General features: G+C 39.1%; 1 protein-coding gene across 1 annotated transcript in view; it reads right to left on the bottom strand.

The window, feature by feature from the left end:
- The window catches only part of CENPI (centromere protein I), a 68702-nt gene that overhangs the window by 40683 nt on the left and 5109 nt on the right, over nt 1–22910 (bottom strand). The window contains exons 5-6 of the mRNA XM_087426812.1: nt 11719–11837; nt 11327–11434 (exon numbers count right to left, since the gene is read on the bottom strand). Coding sequence (XP_087282938.1) covers nt 11327–11434; nt 11719–11837 — 227 coding nt within the window. The remainder of the gene's footprint in view (nt 1–11326; nt 11435–11718; nt 11838–22910) is intronic.

Raw genomic sequence — 22910 nt, forward strand, 5'->3', positions numbered from 1 at the left:
AGGAAGACGGGCTCTCAGCTAACATCGATTGCCAATCCTCCTCCTTTTTTTTTCCCCAAACCCCCAGTAGATAGTTATATGTCATAGTTGCACATCCTTCTAATTGCTGTATGTGGGACGTGGCCTCAGCATGGCCAGAGAAGCGGTGCGTCGCTGTGTGCCCGAGATCCGAACCCAGGCCGCCAGTAGTGGAGTGCGCGCACTCAACTGCTAAGCCACGGGGCCAGACGAAAATGACTTTTCTGAAGTAAGGCTTTTAAAAGTTAGGCTCCCTATTTCTTGATCTGGGTGATATTCACACAAATGTGTTTGGTTTATAAAAATTAATTGAGATGATCACTAACAATATAGGCAATTATCTGTATGTATATTATACTTCAATAAATATTTTTAAAAAGATAGAAAAAAAGAAAAGAAAAAGGAAAAACGTAGGCCCCCTTCCCTCCTGCCAAGCTGAGCAAGAAACTCTCTAGTCAGCATCATGAAAACTACTCCAGTATACCACAATTGATTCGATGAACATTTATGAGCAGTTCCTATTCATTCATTCCCTCACAAAACAAATATTTATTGAGCAGTGAATAAAAACAGACAAAAAGGCCTGCTCTCATCAAGTTTACATTCTATGTGCCATGAATAGTGTTACTAAATACTTGGGTTCCAGGCTCAGTCCCTGCCTGGAAGAACTCAGTCTATTGAGTTATTACAAGAAAGGGAAAAGCATGCTTTATTATTTCCCATTCTTTACAAAGTATAAACACAGAATTCATTTGTGTCGCAATTTAGCCAGTTTATGAACAAAAACAATATGAAGTTAAGAGAGACGTCAAAGGGAAGGGACAGTCAATCACATACTACTCATCATTCATTCACTCCTGTGCACCACAGGGCAAGCAGAAGGGATGAGCATTCTTACTTTCTCTTGACACTTAAAGGTCACTACACTTTCATCCTTGTATAGAAAAAGACCTCCTTTGAGACTTGGTCCACCCAACCTCACTACCTAACTTACCTATACCCTATCTATTCACTACTAATCTCTTAGTAACTTCTAAACATTCACTGAGGACTTAGGCATCTGACTTAGTCTTCTACTCTAACCCTAATCCCAATATCATGCCAGAAGACTTTAATGTCTATATCAACAAATCACCTTGGCCTCACAGCTTATTGACATTCTCAATTCCAATGACCTGATTACCATTTATAGAAATATTGCATATTAGATAGCCTGAATGACCCTGCCTGCTTTCTTGCCAACTCAGCAATGCTTTTTACATTGTATCCAGCTGTTGAAGTGCATTTCTGAGCTGGCATGAAAGCAAAGAATCTACAGCTCCCAAAAACAAAATGAAAGTGGGAACATTGAATAATAATAATAATAATAATAATAAAATAATGAGCTTTCTCCTCCAAGATTTTCTGCCAAACCTTAGAAATTGTGAACTTCTGGCTCTAAGAGCTACAAAGGAAGGTAGGGGCGGGATAAGCAGGAGATAAAGCTTAGAGTCCACCCAATATGTGGAATATGCAAGGGATGTATTAGAAAACTGGGACAGACCTCCCAAGAGCTACACCCAAAGTGTATGGATGTGAAATAAAAACAAACCCCACTGTGTTGAAGAGGACAGCAGGTCTACTTGATGGTCTTGACCTTGGGGTTGAATGAAAGAAAATAAAGCCTCCCCCAAGAATCTGTAACCACAAGCTGGCTCTATGTAGGTCTGCAGTTTAAATTTACACTAGTGGTATGACCTGGAAAACCTCAAGTGAAGAATTTAAAGTGGTTCCAGCTTAGTTGTACCTCCCAGACAAATCATATATCTGTTAAGGGACTTCTATCTAGAATATAGAAAGAACACTTACAACCCAATAATAAAAATACAAATAACCCAATTAAAAAACAGGCAAAGGGGAGCCAACCCGGTGGTGTAGCGGTTAAGTTCGGACGCTCGACTTCAGTCTCCCACAGTTCGCAGGTTCAGATCCCAGGTGTGGACCTACACACCACTCATCAAGCCATGCTGTGGCAGCATCCCATATACAAAACAGTGGAAGACTGGCACAGGTGTTAGCTCAGGGACAATCTTCCTCAAGCAAAAAGAGGAAGACTGGCAACAGATGTTAGCTCTGGGCCAATCTTCCTCACCAAAAAAAAAGGTGGGGGCAAAGGATCTCAATAGACATTTCTCCCAAGATGATATACAAATGGCCAATAAGCATATGAAAAGACATTCAACATCACAAATCAATAGAGAAATTCAAATGAAAATCACAATGAAATAAATACCACTTTACACCCACTAGGATGGCTATAATCAAAAAGTCAGATAAATAACAAGTATTGGCAAGGATGTGATGAAATTGGAACCCTCATACACTGCTGGTGGGAATGTAACATGGTACAGCCACTGTGGAAAAGTTTGGTCCTCAAAATGCTAAATACAGAATTACCATATGATATGGCAATTCCACTCCTAGGCATATATCCAAAAGAACTGAAAGCAGGGATTTGAACAGATACTTATACACCAATGTTCACTGCAGCCTTATTCATGTTAGCCAAAAGGTGGAACCAACCCAAGAGTCCATCAACAGATGAATGAACAAAATGTAGTATATACATACAATGGAATATTACTCAGCCATAAAAATGAAGTTCTGACATATGCTACAACATGGATGAACCCTTAAGATATTATGCTAAGTGAAAGAAGACAGACACAAAAGGATAAATATTTTGTGATTCCACTTATATGAGGTACCTAGAATAGGCAAATTCATAGAGACAGAAAAGTAGATTAGAGATTACCAGGGGCTGGGGGGGAGAAGGAATGTGGAGTTATTGCTTAATGAGTACAGTTTCTGTTTAGGGTAATGAAAAAGTTTTGGAAATAGATAGCAGTGATGGTTGGACACCACTGTGAATGTAATTAATGCCAATGAATTATACACTCAGAAATAGTTAAAATGATAAATTTTATGTCATGTAAAAAAATATAACAGGTTAAAAAAATGAAGTACTGGGCCGGCCCCGTGGCTTAGCGGTTAAGTGCGCACACTCCGCTGCTGGCGGCCCGGGGTTCGTATCCTGGGCGCACACCAACGCACTGCTTCTCCAGCCATGCTGAGGCCACGTCCCACATACAGCAACTAGAAGGATGTGCAACTATGACGTACAACTATCTGCTGGGGCTTTGGGGAAAAAAAAAAGGAGGAGGATTGGCAATAGACGTTACCTCAGAGCCGGTCTTCCTCAGCAAAAAGAGGAGGATTAGCACAGATGTTAACTCAGGGCTGATCTTCCTCACACACACAAAAAAAAATGAAGTACTGATACATGCTACAACATGGATGAACCTTGAAAATACTCTAAGTAAAAGAAGCCAGTTATAAAAGACAACATATTATGATTCCGTTTATATGAAATGTTCAGAATAGACAAATCTCTAAAGACAGAAAATAGATTAGGAGTTACTTAGGAATCCCTAAATACGAAGATGGGGCAGTGATAGTGAAAGGGTGTGGGGTTTTTGACATGATGAAAATGTTCTAAATTGACTATGCTCATCGTTGCACATATCCGTGAACATACTAAAAACTAGTAAATTGTATACTTCCAGTGGATGGATTGCACGTTATGTGAATTATATCTCAATAAAGCTATTTTTAAAAAGTATCTGAGAGAAAAGAAGAAACGACAGATTACAATTAGACTGATTCAACAACAATGGAAAGGAGGAGTCACTGGAATAATATTGTCAATGTCCTGAGAGAATTTAACCGTCACCCTAGAGTTCTACACACAGCAAAACCAATTTTCAAGAACAAGGGCGTAGTAAAGATTTTCAAAGACAGAGAATTTACCATCAAAAAGATTCTCACTGAAAGAATATTCTAAAGGATATACTTTTAGATAAAGAAATATGATCTCAGATGAAGATCTGAGATGCAAAAACAAATGATCAACAAAGATATTGATAAATATGTGGGAAAATCTAAACAAACATCAACTGTGAAGATAATAATAACACCTACTTTATGTGTATGTGGAGGAGGATGGAGAAGAACAAACTAGAACTAAAAATAGACAATAGCATATAATCTGAGAGAGGTGTGATCAGAGTTAAAGCATTTTAAGGTCCTTGTATCATTCAAGATGAAGGTAAAGACATTGGTTACCTCTAGACTTTTAGAAAAACCATACTGGAAATTAAAACTGGAGGTCAGCCCGGTGGCATAGTGGTTAAGTTGGAGCACTCTGCTTTGGCGGCCCAGGGTTCATGGGTTTGGATCCCAGGCGCGGACCTACATACCACTCATCGAGCCATGCTGTGGCAGCACCCCACATACAAAATAGAGGAAGACAGGCACAGATGTTAGCTCAGGGCCAAACTTCCTCACCAAAAAAAAAAAAAAAGAAATCTGGGGCCGGCCCGGTGGCGCAAGTGGTTAAGTGCGCATGCTCTGCTGCAGCGGCCCGGGGTTCGCCAGTTTGGATCATGGGCGCGCACCAACACATCACTTGTCAAGCCATGCCGTGGCAGCGTCCCATATAAAGTGGAGGAAGATGGGCATGGATGTTAACCCAGGGCCAGTCTTCCTCAGCAAAAAGAGGAGGATTGCCAGATGTTAGCTCAGGGCCGGTCTTCCTCAGGAAAAAAAAAAAAAAAGAAAGAAATTAAAACTGAGAAAATTTTAAATGTTTATTAATTCATTAAAAAATAAAAAGCCCTTGGGCCGGCCCTGTGGCTTAGTGGTTAAGTGCGCACACTCCGCTGCTGGCGTCCCGGGTTTGTATCCCAGGCGCGCACCAACGCACCACTTCTCCGGCCATGCTGAGGCTGCGTCCCACATACTACAACTAGAAGGATGTGCAGTTATGACATACAACTATCTACTGGGGCTTTGGTGGAAAAAATAAATAAATAAAATTAAAAAAAAATAAAAAGCCCATTACATGCTAATGTGAATGACATATTTTATGAAAAATAACTATTTTCCAACAAAAGAAAAATAAAGAAGAGTGACATTGTTTTACATTTTATATTATATATGAATGTTAAAATAGGTACAATAACACCTAAAAGAACACACACAGAAGGTAAAGGGAAAGAATCAGAAAAAAGCAGATCATTTAGAAACCTCAAAAAAAGAAATTTGAATTTATTTCTACTATATCAATAATTACTACAAAGGTAAACTAATTCCCCAGGTAAAAAACAAAAAATCATCAACCAGGATCTAAAAATAAAATCTAGCTACATGCTATTTAAAAGAGGCATCTAAGACATGAGGGCAAAATAGATTTAATAAAAAGCAAAAGATGAAAATATACCAAATATACCAAGCCAAAATAAAGCCAGGGTAGCAATGTCAATATTAGACAAAATAGATTAAAACAAAAAGCATTTCTAACAACAATGGGTGACTCCATGATAAAAGGTTTGATTCACCAGAATGATATGAAAACTATAATTGTGTATACACCTAATATTAGACTATTAGACTCAAAATATATGAAGCAAAAATTGACAGAACTCTAAGGAAAAACTGACAAATCTGCCTTCATAGTCAGAGATTTTCAACAAACCTCACTCAGTAATTGATAGATGAGCAGTGATGACAAGAAATGCATAAGAATATAGAAAATTTCAATTCCAATAACCTTCATTCCCTCACTCTTCTTCAGCAACTCACCCCATGGTCCCTCTGAACCTCGTCATCACATTGAACCATCCCCCTCCTGAAATCTTAAACTCCAATGCTACAACTTCCTATCATTCCAGGTTTTAATCCCATTACACATCTTAAACATCACCAGGGCATACTGAACCTCCGCTGCACGTGCTCAACCTGCCCTCTTCTGTCTTCACCTTCTTCTCTTTACTCTCTAGACCTCCTGGTCCATCAGCTCAATCACTCCCTTGCCTCCTTGTCTGACCCTGGAGAAATCACCCACCCTTGCATATTAGTAACATCACAAATTCATGCTCTCTAACCTCATCTGGGCCTTCAAAACTTCTGTGTTTCTAATCAGCTCCTATTCCCATTTCCATCAGGAGCTATTTCAAAATTTACACTCTCGGGGCCGGCCCCGTGGCTTAGCAGTTAAGTGTGCACGCTCTGTTACTGGCTGCCTGGGTTCGGATCCCAGGCGTGCACCGACACACCACTTCTCCAGCTATGCTGAGGCCGCGTCCCACATACAGCAACTAGAAGGATGTGCAACTATGACATACAACTATCTACTGGGGCTTTGGGGACTAAAAAAAGGAGGAGGATTGGCAATAGATGTTAGCTCAGAGCCGGTCTTCCTCAGCAAAGAGAGGAGGATTAGCAGTAGCTCAGGGCTGATCTTCCTCACAAAAAAATAAATCAATAAATAAAATGGTTTAAAAAAAAATTTACACTCTCTCCTCAAACATAATATTCTATCTTTCCCTCCTCATTCTCAGGAGAAGACCTTGCCTCCTACTTAAGTGAAAAATTGAAAAAAAAAATCACCAAGACCACTGGGCAGGAATTCCCACAATTGCGTCCCTTACTAAGCCACAAATTTATTAGCATCAACACTCATCCTTTTTGCTTATTGCCAGGAGAGGTATCTTCCTGTTAAAAACAAATTCCTATAACTTTAACCCTGATCTCAAAATAATATACCTTATTTTGATGCCTCTCCTCTACACCCCCATAGAGCCCTGTGGATATCATCACAGGATTTATCACACTGTACTTATCTTTTCCCCTACTACGCATTGAGAGATCCTCAAGGCTTGGCCTCTTATTAGGTAGCTTACTTTAGCAAAGTTACTTAAATTCTCCATGCCTCAGTTGTCTCATCCCTAAAATGGGAATGATATAATTTTCTATAAATCCTGGCTCTAGTCATGTGACCTTGAGTAATTATCTGACTTCTCTGTGCCTCAGATTCCTCATCTCTAAAATGGTGATAAAAGCGTATACCTCATAAGGTTGCAAGAGGTTTAAACGGGGCCGGCCCCACAGCTTAGCGGTTAAGTGCGCGCGCCCCACTACTGGTGGCCCAGGTTCGGAACCTGGGTGTGCACCGACACACCACTTCTCCGGCCATGCTGAGGCCATGTCCCACATACAGCAACTAGAAGGATGTGCAACTATGACACACGACTATCTACTGGGGCTTTGGGGAAAAAAAGGAGGAGGAGTGGCAGTAGATGTTAGCTGAGAGCCGGTCTTCCTCAGCAAAAAAAAAAAGAGGAGGATTAGCATGGATGTTAGCTCACGGCTGATCTTCCTCACAAAAAAAAAAAAAAAAAGAGGTTTAAACGGGTTAAAACCACATTTTATCTGGTGCGTATTTTACACTTACAGCACATTTCACTTTGGCCTAGCCACATTTCTAGTGCTCACTAGTCACATGAGGTTAGTGGCTACCGTATTGGAGAGCAAAGTATAGAAAATAGTAGGTGTTCAATAAATGTCATTTTTAGAACACTGATGTAAGATTAAAAAGAACTTCCAGACCCCCAGGATCGGAAAACAAATACTTTACATAGTCTAACATTTCTTTTTTTACATTTTAACATCTCTGAAAACAGGACTAATCCTACAATCGATGTCATGTGACAGTTTTAACGGCAGCATTCTTTTGTAATGGTTCATAAGATAATGATTTATCTTACAACTAATGGCATCTTAGAGTTGATGAAATACTATGTATACAAAACACCTAGTGGGCCGGCCCCGTGGCTTAGCGGTTAAATGTGCATGCTCTGCTGCTGGCGACCCGGGTTCGGATCCCGGGCGCGTGCTGACGCACCACTTCTCTGGCCATGCTGAGGCCGCGTCCCACATACAGCAAGTAGAAGGATGTGCAGCTATGACATACAACTATCTACTGGGGCTTTGGGGGGAAAAAAATAAATAAATAAAATCTTTAAAAAAAAAAACAAAAAACACCTAGTGCCTAGCATATAAGCTTCACATAAATTAACTATGTCTTATTCATACTTGTATTTCTAATACCAGTTAAATCCCTGGCACAGTATGTAGTTAATAAATGTTCCTTGAGTGAATTTCTACAGGATGTCTTGTAACCTCAAACTCTGTACATCTAAATCCAAATATATTATATTCCTTCCAAAACCAACTCCTTCTCACAAATTTCGTTTTATTGTCAAAGGTACCATCATTCCAAGTCATGCTGACTTACAAACTCAGATTTTCATCTCCTGACTCTTCCCTTAATTCAATTTAGGTACCAGACCATGTCAATTCTTCCTTTAAAATTTCCCCTAAAATGTGTCCTTTCAAATTTTCATTCTCATTGTCACCCCCTTAGTCTAGGACAGTGGTTCTCAAACTTTTTGGTCTCAGGATCCTTTACATTCTTAAAACTTAGAGGACCGACCCCAAAGAGCTTTTGTTTATCTGGATTATACCTATTGATATTCACCGTATTGGAAATTAAAACTGAGAAATTTTAACACTACGCTAATATAAATGACATATTTTATGAAAAACACTTATATCTGCCAAACAAAAAAAAAATGACTAGAGTGACATAGCTTTACATTTTTACGAATCTCTTTAATGTTTGACTTAATAGACGATAGATTCTCTGCTTTTGCATTAAATCTGTTAAGAGATGGGGTTTTTTTTAACAGTTTTATTTATTTATTTATTTTTGTGAGGAAGATCAGCCCTGAGCTAACATCCATGCTAATCCTCCTCTTTTTGCTGAGGAAGACCGGCTCTGAGCTAACATCTATTGCCAATCCTCCTCCTTTTCTTTCCCCCAAAGCCCCAGTAGATAGTTGTATGTCATAGTTGCACACCCTTCTAGTTGCTGTATGTGGGACGCGGCCTCAGCATGGCCGGAGAAGCGGTGCGTCGGTGTGCACCCGGGATCCAAACCCAGGCTGCCAGTAGTGGAGCGCGTGCACCTAACTGCTAAGCCACGGGGCCGGCCCAAGAGATGTTTTGATTAAAGGACATGAAGAAAATCCAGTCTCACACAGATACGTAGTTGGAAAAGAGATAAAAAATTAATATCCTTTTCAGAAAATTGTGGATATGAGTCTTTGATACTATACCAAAACTTGCTAAGTGGTAGTCTCTTAAGGGTTAGCTGCAATGTGGAATCTGAAACTTTTATCAATAAACTCTTTGTACCGTATTCCATTAAAATTCATTGATATAGCTGCACTTTGAATGGATCTTTTACCCATGCATAATTTTATGACATCATACTTGGTCATCTGGAAAATACTGGTTCACTGAGTTATACCGAGCTTCCAAATATTGACACATTTCATTACACAATATCTAAAAATCACATTCATTAATATTGCCACCAATCTCATTAGAAAAGTCTTTAAGTATTGAGAAGCTGTCACAGTGGCAGATACAAATTTTCCAAACTTGTAATTTTCGCTTGAAAGCTCAAATTTTATCATTGGCAACAAATATTGCCAGTTGTTTTCTTTGAAATGACAAGCTCACTTTGTTTATTTTCAAGAAAACATCTGCCAAATACCCAAGTCTGAACAACCATAGTTTATATGTCAGTCATTCTTTCAAGTAATAATAGAATTCCATGAAAAAAGCAGCTAGTTTAGCTCGCAACTCAATCATACAAGTGCTCTTCCTCAGGACAAGTACTGTACTTTAGGATGCAGGAGGACCTTATGTGTACTTCCCATTTCATCACACAGAATATTAAAGATTCTCAAAGGTCGAAATTTAATAAAATGAATGAATTAACTTTTACTGCTTCATTTGGGACATTCTTAAGTGAAACTGGCACTTCTGTTTTTTACTGCAGTGACGAATACAATGACCACTAATACAGTTTGGTCCTACTGTCCTGATTCGTGCTAAGGCACCAGTTTTATCCACCATCACTTTAGCACCATCAGTGCAAATGCCAACACAGTAAAAATAGCGGATAACATCTTGATATTGCTATGAAAATAATTTTAACCTCTCAGACCTCCTGAAAAGGTCTCAGGGAGCCTCAGGGGTCCGTCCACAGACTATACTTGAGAATTGCTAGTCTAGGCCTTCATCATGTTATACCTGCATTATCCTGTTAGTCTGCTAACTAGTCTTCCTTACTCTAGCCTCTCCCCTAATTCATAGTGTTTGGCACTACTAGATACAACTTCCTACAATGCTGCTTTCAACATGTTCTGCCCAAAGTTTTTCAGTGATCTCCCAACCAGATAGAAGATCAAGTTCAAATTCCTTAGCATCATATTCAAAGATCTCTACGATCTTTCCTCATCCAACTTTTTCAGCCTCACCACCCACCACCGCGTGACACTACCTGTAATTAAGTCAGTCTGATCTATTTAAAGTCTCCTGAAACACAATTTACACATCTTGCAACTTTGCTTGAAGTATTCCTGTCATATCAAACATCCTTTCCTTTTACCAAATCTCAAATCCTATTCAACCTTCAAGACCCAGCTCAATGTCCACATACTTTATGATGCTTTTTCTAATCACTCTGGTTTACAGTGCTCTCTTCCTTCCTGGAAATCTCACAGCAATTATTATCCTCACATTATCATATAATGTCTTTGATAATTTAACTCTTGAATTGTTATTTAACTTTATGTGCTTTCCTTAATCCCCCAACTAGATTATAAATCCCTGGAATACAGAAACTCTCGGCTAAACTTTAAATCTTCTACAGTGCCTAGTACAACGCAACGAACAGTGGAAACATCAGTTTTTAAAAATGAAATCAGTGAATGAATTCCATTCCCAAAGGCAAGAGGAATTTGGTTAGGTGAATGGTTCACATGGTCTGAGAACTACTGATGGTCCTTGAAAATCTTCCAGGTGGACAGAGTGATTTCTTAGAGTTATTAATGTTTTCAATGGGAATAATTATGCTATTTAATCAAAATCAGTCCACTGGCATCTCAAGAAAAGCAATCTTCTCCTCGTTAATTCTGATGAGGTTTTTGCAGTGTTAATCAAGAAAATGTAGAATAAGTGACCCAAAGGACCCTGCTGAAGTGGTTTAAAAGGGAAAAGATGGCAATCACCACTCTAGATCAGCAAAGAGACTCCAATGTGGAGTCAATTCTATCTGTAACATTTTATTTCCTTAAAAGATATAAAGCAAATATGGTAAAATTTCATATTTGTTAAACTGAGAGATAGACACAAGGCTGTTTGTTATGATATTCTTTAAACTTTTCTATGCTTGATATATTTTAAAATAAGTAAGGAGAAACACACTGTGTGGCACTTTGAGGCACATACAGTGCGTCAATATACAAGCACGTACCATTTGATCGATGCATGATACAGTCCAATTTTTACTTACCAGCGCATCATCTTGCAATGAAGCAAAAAAGAAGCCATAGAGCAAGTTAATTTTGTCCTTGTGATCAATGAAGTCAAACATTGCAACCAGCCAACGATAAAAAAGTACCTATTGAGAGACAAAAAGCTTATCTTTAGAGAAATACAACTGGCAGAGAAGAGCTTAATTCCCCCGTCAGGGCTGTTTTAGAAGCCTCTAGCACAAAATAGGATAATAGATTTTATTTCTCAGTAAAAATTTCTGTTTGAACAGAGTCCTTGCATCAAGCTATATTGCTCTAAAACTACAGGCTTTGCACAAAAGGCCACTGCCATTACTCCATAAGTGGCTCTTCCTTGCCAGCCCTTAAGTGGCTCTGAAGGACTTATAATCAAAGTGTTTAAAAAGATTACCTTGGTGCTACCAGAACACTTGCCAACACAAAGCCAGGAGACCGCCTTAACTACAGAATCTTCTGATATTAGAGTTGCTGGAATCATGCACTTCAATATCCGAGTGCTTACAGCACTCCCTGGAAAGCAGACAAACTCTAAATTAAACTACATTTTAGTATCTTGATTGTTCCCTTACTATTTTTCGCTCTTGGTCCTAAAAATCTCACTTTACATTGAAGGCAATAAAAAATAACAGTGAGTAATAGTCGATGTCTTATCATCACTACAAAACATATTTCAAAACAAAAATGTAATTAACTTCAATACAAATTATAAAGCAAATTTTTGGCTCTAATATTTCTATTTAAAAGGAAGGATGAGTACAGGGCTTCTTTTTGGGGTGATGAAAATGTTTGGGAATTAGATAGTGGTGATGGTTGCATAATTCTGTGAATATGCTAAAAAAAACCCAAAACCTGAATTGTATACTTCAAAAGGGTGAATTTTATGGCACGTGAATTATACCTCAAAAAAAGGTCTTTTACTCACAGAAAAATTTCAAGGATTATTTTTTTATTTTGTTATCATTTTTATTTATTTATTTATTTTTTGTGAGCAAGATCAGCCCTGAGCTAACATCCATACTAATCCTCCTCTTTTTGCTGAGGAAGACCGGCTCTGAGCTAACATCTATTGCCAATCCTCCTCCTTTTTTTCCCCCAAAGCCCCAGTAGATAGTTGTATGTCATAGTTGCACATCCTTCTAGTTGCTGTATGCGGGACGCGGCCTCAGCATGGCCAGAAAAGCGGTGCGTCGGTGCGCGCCCAGGACCCGAACCCGGGCCGCCAGCAGCGGAGCACGCGCACTTAACCGCTAAGCCACGGGGCCGGCCCTGTTATCATTTTTAAATGGCACAACAGATTCTGATTTATCTAAAGCTACTGACAGACATTTTTCATGAGCTGCTACATTTAACAATAAATAAATATATTTGTATTCTCCATCCCCCCCAAAAATGTGGAGAGGATAGTAGAATGGAACAGTTATGCTTGGAATTAGCTGGCAGTAATATCATTCTGTACTGGTCCAATCTTTCCATCACACTCTCTGGCTTCCATGGTATTCTCCCATCTGGTAAAAGAACTGAAGTTGCAAATAGCTCTACATACATCTTATATCAACTTCTGCTTATTAAGCCTTCAAGAATTAAATGTATATCTCATGAATTTCTTTTTTATATTTAAACATCGTTTTATTTGCATCATAGTGTGGTCATCACAACTGTTCACTGAAAAAACACTGTTCTCAACTTCTCATGCAAGTAGAATTCTCAAAAACATCTTGGATACACATGACTTGAACCCCTGTTTTATTTACATGTGTGACAGTGTGGTGATCACATCCATCCACTATAACACTGTTCTCAACTTCTCTGGCAAGTACCAGTCTTAGAAACATCTTATACATGTCTAAACACTGTTTTATATGCATTATAGTATGGTGATCACATCCATTCACTGAAATAACAATGTTCTTAACTTCGCCTGCAAGTAGCATTCTCAGAAACTTTTTTTTTTTATACTTTTTTTTTAATATTTATTTATTTATTTATCTTTTTTCCCCAAAGCCCCAGTAGATAGTTGTCATGTCATAGTTGCTCGTCCTTCTAGTTGCTGTATGTGGGATGCGGCCTCAGCATGGCCGGAGAAGCGGTGCGTCCGTGCGCGCCCGGGATCCAAACCCGGGCCGCCAGCAGCGGAGCGCACGCACTTAACCGCTAAGCCACCGGGCCGGCCCTCAGAAACTTCTTATATATCTTTTTTCAAGAGGTTGAAGACGTCTCTTCATTTTTTTAAAATAAAAATTGTATATGTTTGAGATGTACAACATGATGATATATCTAAACAGTGAAATGATTACTACAGTCAAGCTAATTACCATATTATCTCCTCACACAGTTACCATTTTTTTGTGTGGTCAAAGCACCTGAAATCTACTCTCTCAGCAAATTTCCAGTATTCAATACAGTATTATTAACTATAGTCACCATGCTGTACATTAGATCTCTAGAATTATTCATTGTACATAACTGCAACAATGTATCTCATCAATTTCTACCCCCATCATTCTGTGGAGAAGAAAGTAGTGACGACAGTAATGAATCACAAGAATAAAAATCTCTGCTTTCTACCCTTGTAGTTTCTTGTTTTATTTATTTCTCTTTCCTCCCCCACTCCCATCCCCTAACCCTTCTAAAATTTAAAATAGTCTGACCACTAACACTTTACACATATACCAAATTCAAAGGGGGAATTCAATACAGACTCTATTCTTACTTTCCAGTGAATTTTTTTTTTAATTTTATTTTTTTTCGAGGAAGGTCAGCCCTGAGCTAACATCCATGCCAATCCTCCTCTTTTTGCTGAGGAAGACCGGCTCTGAGCTAACATCTATTGCCAATCCTCCCCCTTTTTTTCCCCAAAGCCCCAGCAGATAGTTGTATGTCATAGTTGCACATCCTTCTAGTTGCTCTATGTGGGATGCCACCTCAGCATGGCCGGAGAAGCGGTGTGTCGGTGCGCGCCCAGGATCCGAACCCAGGCCGCCAGTAGCAGAGCGCGCGCACTTAATCCCTAAGCCATGGGGCCAGCCCCTCCAGTGAATTTTAATTAATTTTTAAAAGAGTCCCTTTGCCCCTAATTAGGATGACATTTCTAGCACACCTGCCCCTGAATATGCATTTCCACTTAGCAAAAGAGCTACATGTAAAGATCTAGTAGTGATGGGGGCTATCACAGAAACAACCAAAAGGGAGAAAAGAAATTTAGGAGGCTACATTTGACATCACCAAATTCCAGCTTGGCCAAAAAATGAAGTTAGACTAGAAAGCTAGAGATTATTTTAACAATTGTACATACAAGTTTCCAAGTCTGAGGCATGCATTTTGAAAGAGGCATGCATTTGCCACAAGACCTGGCAAACATCATGAAAACCTTCTAACCATTAATTTCTGAGATACCAAAAAAGAAAAGAGAAATTCCAAAATAGGAAACACCTGTACATTCTATACATGTTTTTTTTAACAATTTTATTTATTTATTTTTCCCCCAAAGCCCCAGTAGATAGTTGTATGTCATAGCTGCACATCCTTCTAGTTGCTGTACGAGGGACGTGGCCTCAGCATGGCCAGAGAAGCGGTGTGTCGGGGCGCGCCTGGGATGCGAACCCCAGGCCGCCAGTAGCGGAGCGTGGGCACTTAACCGCTAAGCCACGGGGCCGGTCCATCTATATATGTTTTAAGGGAAGAAGGGAGAGATAGAATTGTTCTCGATAGACACTGATCAGTTAAACACAGTTTCCTGGAAAGATATTAGAACCAAACAATCTGAAACCACTTACAAGAAGAAAAGCCAATTTTATTAGGTCAAATTTAACTTTCTAGAAAAACACAGAGAACTAATCAGGTAAAAGTATAGAACTAAAATATCCGGGAGTCATATACTGAATTTGGCTAGTAACATATTGTTGCTTTAAAACACACACACCTGGGCCGGCCCCGTGGCTTAGCGGTTAAGTGCATGCGCTCCGCTGCTGGCAGCCCGGGTTCGGATCCCGGGCGCGCACCACTTCTCCGGCTATGCTGGGGCCGCGTCCCATATACAGCAACTGGAAGGATGTGCAGCTATGACATACAACTATCTACTGGGGCTTTGGGGGGGGAAAATAAATAAATAAAATATTTAAAAAAAAAAAAAAAAAAAAAACACACACACACCTGCAAACATGATACTAGTGTATACATAAAGGAACCCAACATGCAAGGGCCAGGAAATAGTATATAAAGCATCCAGTTTTGATAGTTGTCTTAATTTAAAAAAAAAAAAAAAACCCAGAAGTAGAAAATCCGGTAGCAGTGTGGTGCACTATAAACAAGGGGAGTTAGGAGACTGAGTTCCCCGGTTCTAGTTCTGACATTAAGCAAGTCTCTTTAATTACTGTGGCCTCAGTTTCTTCACTTTTAAAATTAGGATGTTCAGGGTTTAAATACCTTCCAAGTCTGAATTTGGATGAGAGTAGGTTAAAAAGTTCTTCTCAAGTAAAAAGAATACTGACTAGACATTATTTCTTTATAAAAACCTCTCCCCCTCCCCATTCCAAATGTTAAGGTCATGGACACTGGAATGGAGACAGTATCAAAAGGGACTTGTCATAGATAACTGAACCTAAAAGCGATATAGTAGACCAAGTTATCTCTTAAGGTGCCTTCCAGCAACATTATTTAAACTATGATCTACGCTTCTGAAGAGAAATACTAAAAATGGCTCCCATGTATTTGGTGACAAGAGTCTACACATTTTATTTGTAAAGATATGTGATAACCAACCATTTTCAGCATATGCACATAGAAACTTCTGGCTCATAAGATGGTTTAAAAACAAGAAAGACCCATTTTATAATCTTACCTGATCGGTTTTATGAAGAGAATAGTAAAAATGAAGACCTGCAACTGATTCCAATGAACAATCCAATTCAAAGTCTGAAAGGCAAAACTAATAGCAAACTGGGAGGGAAGTTCAAGATGGCAGCGTAGGAAGTTCCTGAACTCACCTCCTCCCACAGACACAACAAATATACAGCTACATATGGAACAAATCTCTCTGAGAAGAACCTGAGAACTAGCTGAACACCTCCTCCACAACAAAGGACGAAAGGGCCCAGAGACAGGTAAGAGAGGCAGAGAGGCACTCTCACCAAAAACCCCACCACCTAGCCCAGCGACCCACAGTAAGGAGGGATCTCAAAAAGAAACAAACAGAGCTTCTCCGTGAGGAGGAAGGGGCTTATATGCTACACCAGGCACCCTAACCCTTGGGTGCTGTATCAAACAGACAAAACCCCAGAATGTCTGGCTTTGAAAATCAATGGGACTTATATTCAGGAGAAACATAGGGCTGTAGAGAATGAATATCTCTCTCGTAAAGGACTCGGGTGCAGGGCCGGCCCCGTGGCTTAGCGGTTAAGTGCGTGCACTCTGCTACTGGTGGCCCGGGTTTGGATCCCAGGCGCACACCGAAGCACCGCTTCTCCCGCCATGCTAAGGCCGCGTCCCACATACAGCAACTAGAAGGATGTGCAACTATGACATACAACTATCTGCTGGGACTTTGGGGAAAAAAAAAAAAGGAGGAGGATTGGCAATATATGTTAGCTCAGAGCCGGTCTTCCTCAGCAAAAAAAGAGGAGGATTAGCACAGATGTTAGCTCAGGGCTGATCTTCCTCACAAAAAAAAAAAAAAAAAGGACTTGGGTGCAGACCCAATCACTCTGGGACCCAGTGCAAAAAGCACCAATTTGAAAAGAGCCTAGACCATATGTGAAGGAGATTCACTTGCTAATCTTAAAGTGTCTGCCAGATGGGCAGAAGTCTGCTGGGACTCTCTCCAGCGATGGAATGCTGGCGGACACCATTTTTATGGGCTCCCTTGACCTTTATGGTGCCGGTGCTGGCAGGCACCATTTTTGCACTCACTCAAACCTGCTAACAGCAGCAAGTGAGTAGCCCTGCCCCCACCCCCAGTCCTGCACTGCTCATGCATGGCATCAACATATGCGGCAGGTAACCAGCCCTGCACCCCCAGCCCTGAGCTGCTCCCACGTGACACCAACAGTCATGGTGGGCGAGCAACCCTGCCCCCACATGCTGCTGGCATGACCCCACTAGAGCCAACAGGCACACACAGCCCACACAGGGGATGTCCCTTGAGCACCTAGCTCTGGTGGTCAGGGGGGATTGTGCTTCCGGGCCTCATGTGACATCTCCTACACAAGGCTGCTCCTTCAAGACTGGAAAAGGTAGTTGATTTGCCTAATACATAGAAAATAACACAGAGAGTCAGGCAAAATGAGGAGACAGAGAAATATGTTCTAAACAAAAAAAGAAGACAAAACATCAGAAAAAGATATGAATGAAACAGAGGAAAGCAATCAACCTGATAAAGAGTTCAAAGTAATGCTCATAAAGATGCTTACCAAACTCAAGAGAAGAATGGATGAACACAGTGAGATCTTCAACAAAGAAATAGAAACTATAAGAAAGTTCCACCTACAACTAGGATATACAATGATGTACTGCGGCTTTGGGGAGAAAAAAAGAAAAAAGAAGAAGATTGGCAACAGATGTTAGCTCAGGGCCAGTCTTCCTCAAAAAAAAAAAGAAAGTTCCAAACAGAAGTTACAGAGCTGAAGAATACAATAAACTGAACTGAATAATACACTAGAGGCGTTCAACAGTAGACTGGATGAAGCTGAAGATCAGATCAGCGAGCTGGAAGACAAGGCAACAGAACTCACACAGACAGAGCAGCAAAAAGAAAAAAGAATTTTAAAACATGAAGACAACTTAAGGGACCTTTGGGATAACATCAAACAGAATAACATTCACATTATAGGGGTCCCAGAAAGAGAAGATAGAGGAAAAGGGCCAGAAAACTTATTTGAAGAAATAATGGCTGAAAACAACCCTAATCTAGAGAAGGAAACAGACATACAGGTCCAGAAAGCCAAGAGCCTTCCAAATAAGATGAATCCAATGAGATCCACACCAAGACACTTTATATGGTCATAAGTAGCTTAACGATGTGGATTTATTCTGAGAAATGCATCATTAGGCAATTTTGTCATTTTGTGAACTTTCTAGAGTGCACGTACACAAACCTAAATGATATAGCCTACTACACACCTAGGCTATATGGTATTAATCTTATGGGACCACGACTATATATGCAGTCCATCATTGACCGAAATGTCGTTATGCGGCGCATAACTATAATTAAAATGGTAAAAGTTAAAGATAAAGAGAGAATCTTAAAAGCAGCAAAAGAAAAACAACTTATTATGTACAAGGGAAAGTCCATAGGGCTATCAGCAGATTTTTCAGCAGAAATTTTGCAAGCCAGAAGAGAGTGGCACAACATATTCAAAGTGCTGAAAGGAAAAAACTGCGAACAAAGAATTCTCTACCTGGCAAAGCTATCATTCACAGTTGAAGGAGAGATTAAGAGTTTTCCAGACAAGCAAAAGCTAAAAGAGTTCATCACCACTAAACCAGCCTTACAAGAAACGTTTAAGGAACTTCTCTAAACTGAAAAGAAATGGCACTAAACAATAACAAGAAAACATACAAAAGTAAAAAAAATCTCACTGGAAAAGGTAAATAAATAGTAAAGGTAGTGGATCAATCACTTATAAAGCAAGTATGAAAGTTAAAAGACAAAAGTAGTAAAATTAAATAAAACTACAATAATTAGTTAAGGGATGCATAAAATAAAAACATGTAAAATGTGACATCAAAAATATAAAACATGGGGGGGATGTAAAGTTATGGAATGTGGTCTAATTTAAGTTGCTATCAACTTAAAACAGGCTGTTATAGGGCCGGTCCTGTGGCTTAGCGGTTAAGTGCACGTGCTGCACTACTGGTGCCGGGTTCAGATCCCGGGCGCGCACTGACGCACTGCTTCTCCGGCCATGCTGAGGCCACGTCCCACATACAGCACCTAGAAGGATGTGCAACGATGACATACAACTATCTACTGGGGCTTTGGGGAGAAAAAGGGAAAAAAAGGAGAAGGATGGGCAATAGATGTTAGCTCAGAGCCGGTCTTCCTCAGCAAAAAGAGGAGGATTGGCACGGATGTTAGCTCAGGGCTGATCTTCCTCACACACAAAAAAAGAGAAAACAATCCCATTTACAACTGCATCAAGGAGAATACAATACCTAGGAATAAATTTAACCAAGGAGGTGAAAGACCTGTACACTGAAAACTATGAGACGCTGAAGAAAGAAATTGAAGACAAAATAAACAGAAAGATATTCTGTGCTCATGGATTGGAAGAACTAATATTGTTAAAATGTCCATACTACCCAAAGCAATCTACAGTTTCAGTGCAATCCCTATCAAAATTCCAAGGGCATTTTTCACAGAACTAGAACAAATAATTCTAAAATTTTTATGGAACCACAAAAGATTCCGAATAGTCAAAGCAATCTTAAGAAGAACAAAGCTGGAGGTGTCACATTCTCTGATTTCAACTATACTACAAAGCTATAGTAATCAAACAGTATGATATTGGCATAATAACAGACACACAGATTAATGGAATAGAACTGAGAGTCCAAAACTAAACCCACACAAATATGGATAATTAATTTTTGACGAAGGAGCCAAGAACATACAATAGAGAAAGGACAATCTCTTCCATAAATGGTGCTGGAAAAAAAAAAATATATATATATATACAATGTAACAAACCAATGTTACTGAAATAAAAAAATTAATTAAAAATTAAAAAATAATAATAATAAATAAACAAATGGTGTTGGGAAAACTGGACAGCCACATGCAAAAGAATGAAATTTGACCACTATTTTACACCATACACAAAAATTAACTCAAAATGGATTAAATGGATTGAATGTAAGACCTGAAACCATAAAACTCCTAGGAGAAAACATAGGCAGTAAGCTCCTTGACTTTGGTCTTGGCGTTATTTTCTTGGATCTGACTCCAAAGGCAAGATAAACAAAAGCAAAAATAAACAAATGGGACTACATCAAACTAAAAAGCTTCTGCACAGTGAAGGAAACCATCATTAAAACAAAAAGGCCCCGCTTACATCAATGGATAGATCATCCAGACAAAAAGTCGATAAAGAAATAGTAGACTTAAATGAAAAACTGGACGAGATGGACCTAGTAGACATATACAGAGCACTCCATCCAAAAACAGCTGACTACACATTCTTCTCAAGCGTGCATGGAACATTCTCTAGGATAGACCATATGTTGGGAAACAAAGCAAGCCTCAATAAATTTAAGAAGATTGAAATCATAACAAGCATCTTTTCAGATCATAATGCTATGAAACTGGAAATGAACCATGAAAAAAAAACTGGGAAAGTGACAAAAATGTGGAGATTAAACAACATGCTACTGAACAACCAATGGATCATTGAGGAAATTAAAGGAGACATCAAAAACTATCTGGAAACAAACAAAAATGATAATATGCCATATCAAACCATATGGGATGCAGCAAAAGCGGTCCAGAGAGGGAAACTCATAGCAGTACAAGCGCACCTTAACAAACAAGAAAAAGCCCAAATAGGCAACCTTAAATTACACCTAACAGAACTAGAAACAGAAGAACAAACAAAGCCCAAAGTCAGCAGAAGGAGAGAAATAATAAAAATCAGAGCAGAAATAAATGAAATTGAGACCAAAAAAACAGTAGAAAGGATTAATGAAACAAAGAGTTGGTTCTTTGAGAAGATAAACAACATGGACAAACCCTTAGCCAGGCTTACTAAGAAAAAAAGAGAAAAGGCTCAAGTAAATAAAATTAGAAATGAAAGAGGAGAAATTACAATGGATACCACGGAAATACAGAGGATTATAAGAGAATAGTATGAGATATTATATGCCAACAAATTGGACAATCTAGAAGAAATGGGTAAATTCTTAGACTCATACAACCTCCCAAAACTGAACCAAGAAGAAATGGAGAATCTGAATAGACCAATCACAAGTAAAGAGATTGAAATAGTAATCAAAAACCTCCCAAAAAATAAAAGTCCAGGACCAGATGGCTTCTCCAGTGAATTTTACCAAACATTCAAAGAAGATCTAATACCCATCCTTCTCAAACTATTCCAAAAAATAGAGGAAGATGGAACACTTCCTAAATCATTCTACGAGGCCAACATCAACCTGATACCAAAGCCAGACAAAGACAATACAAAGAAAGAAAATTACAGGCCAATATCGCTGATGAACATTGATGCAAAAATCCTCAACAAAATATTGGCAAACCGAATACAACAATACATTAAAAAGATCATACACCATGATCAAGCGGGATTTATACCAGGGACGCAGGGATGGTTCAACATCCACAAATCAATCAACGTGATATATCACATCAACAAAACAAAGAAGAAAAACCACATGATCATCTCAATAGACGCAGAGAAGGCATTTGACAAGATACAACATCCATTTATGATAAAAACTCTCAACAAAATGGGAATAGAAGGAAAGTACCTCAACATAATAAAGGCTATTTATGACAAACCCACAGCCAACATCATACTCAACGGGTAAAGACTGAAAGCCATTCCTCTGAGAACAGGAACGAGGCAGGGCTGCCCACTCTCGCCACTCCTGTTCAACATAGCACTGGAGGTTTTGGCCAGAGCAATTAGGCAAGAAAAAGGAATAAAAGGAATCCAAATAGGTAACGAAGAAGTGAAACTCTCACTATTTGCAGATGACATGATTGTATATATAGAAAACCCTAAAGAATCTGTTGGAAAACTATTAGAAACAATCAACAACTACAGCAAAGTTGCAGGGTACAAAATCAATCTACAAAAATCAGTTGCATTTCTGTATGCTAATAATGAACTAACAGAAAGACAGCTCAAAAAGATAATACCATTTACAATTGCATCAAAAAGAATAAAATACCTAGGAATAAATCTTACCAAGGAGGTGAAGGACCTATACAATGAGAACTACAATACATTATTGAAAGAAATCCATGATGACATAAAGAAATGGAAAGATATCCCATGCACGTGGATTGGAAGAATAAACATAGTTAAAATGTCTATATTACCTAAAGCAATCTACAGATTCAATGCAATCCCAATCAGAATCCCAATGACATTCTTCACAGAAATAGAAAAAGAATACTAAAATTTATATGGGGCAACAAAGACCCGAATAGCTAAAGAAATCCTAAGAAAAAGAACACAGCAGGAGGCATCACAATCCCTGACTTCAAAACATACTACAAAGCAATAGTAATCAAAACAGCATGGTACTGGTACAAAAACAGACACACAGATCAATGGAACAGAATTGAAAGCCCAGAAATAAAACCACACATATACGGACAGCTAATTTTCGACAAAGGTGCTAAGAATATACAATGAAGAAAGGAAAGTCTCTTCAATAAACGGTGTTGGGAAAACTGGACAGCCACATGCAAAAGAATGAAAGTGGACCATCTGCTATCGCCATTCACAAAAATTAACTCAAAATGGATCAAAGACCTGAAGGTGAGACCTGAAACTATAAAACTCATAGAAGAAAATATAGGCAACACACTATTTGACATTGGTTATAAAGGAATCTTCTCGGATG

The sequence above is a fragment of the Ceratotherium simum genome, chromosome X (genome assembly GCF_057802395.1).
Source record: "Ceratotherium simum simum isolate JZ-2026a chromosome X, ASM5780239v1, whole genome shotgun sequence".
Taxonomy (NCBI): Eukaryota; Metazoa; Chordata; class Mammalia; order Perissodactyla; family Rhinocerotidae; genus Ceratotherium; species Ceratotherium simum.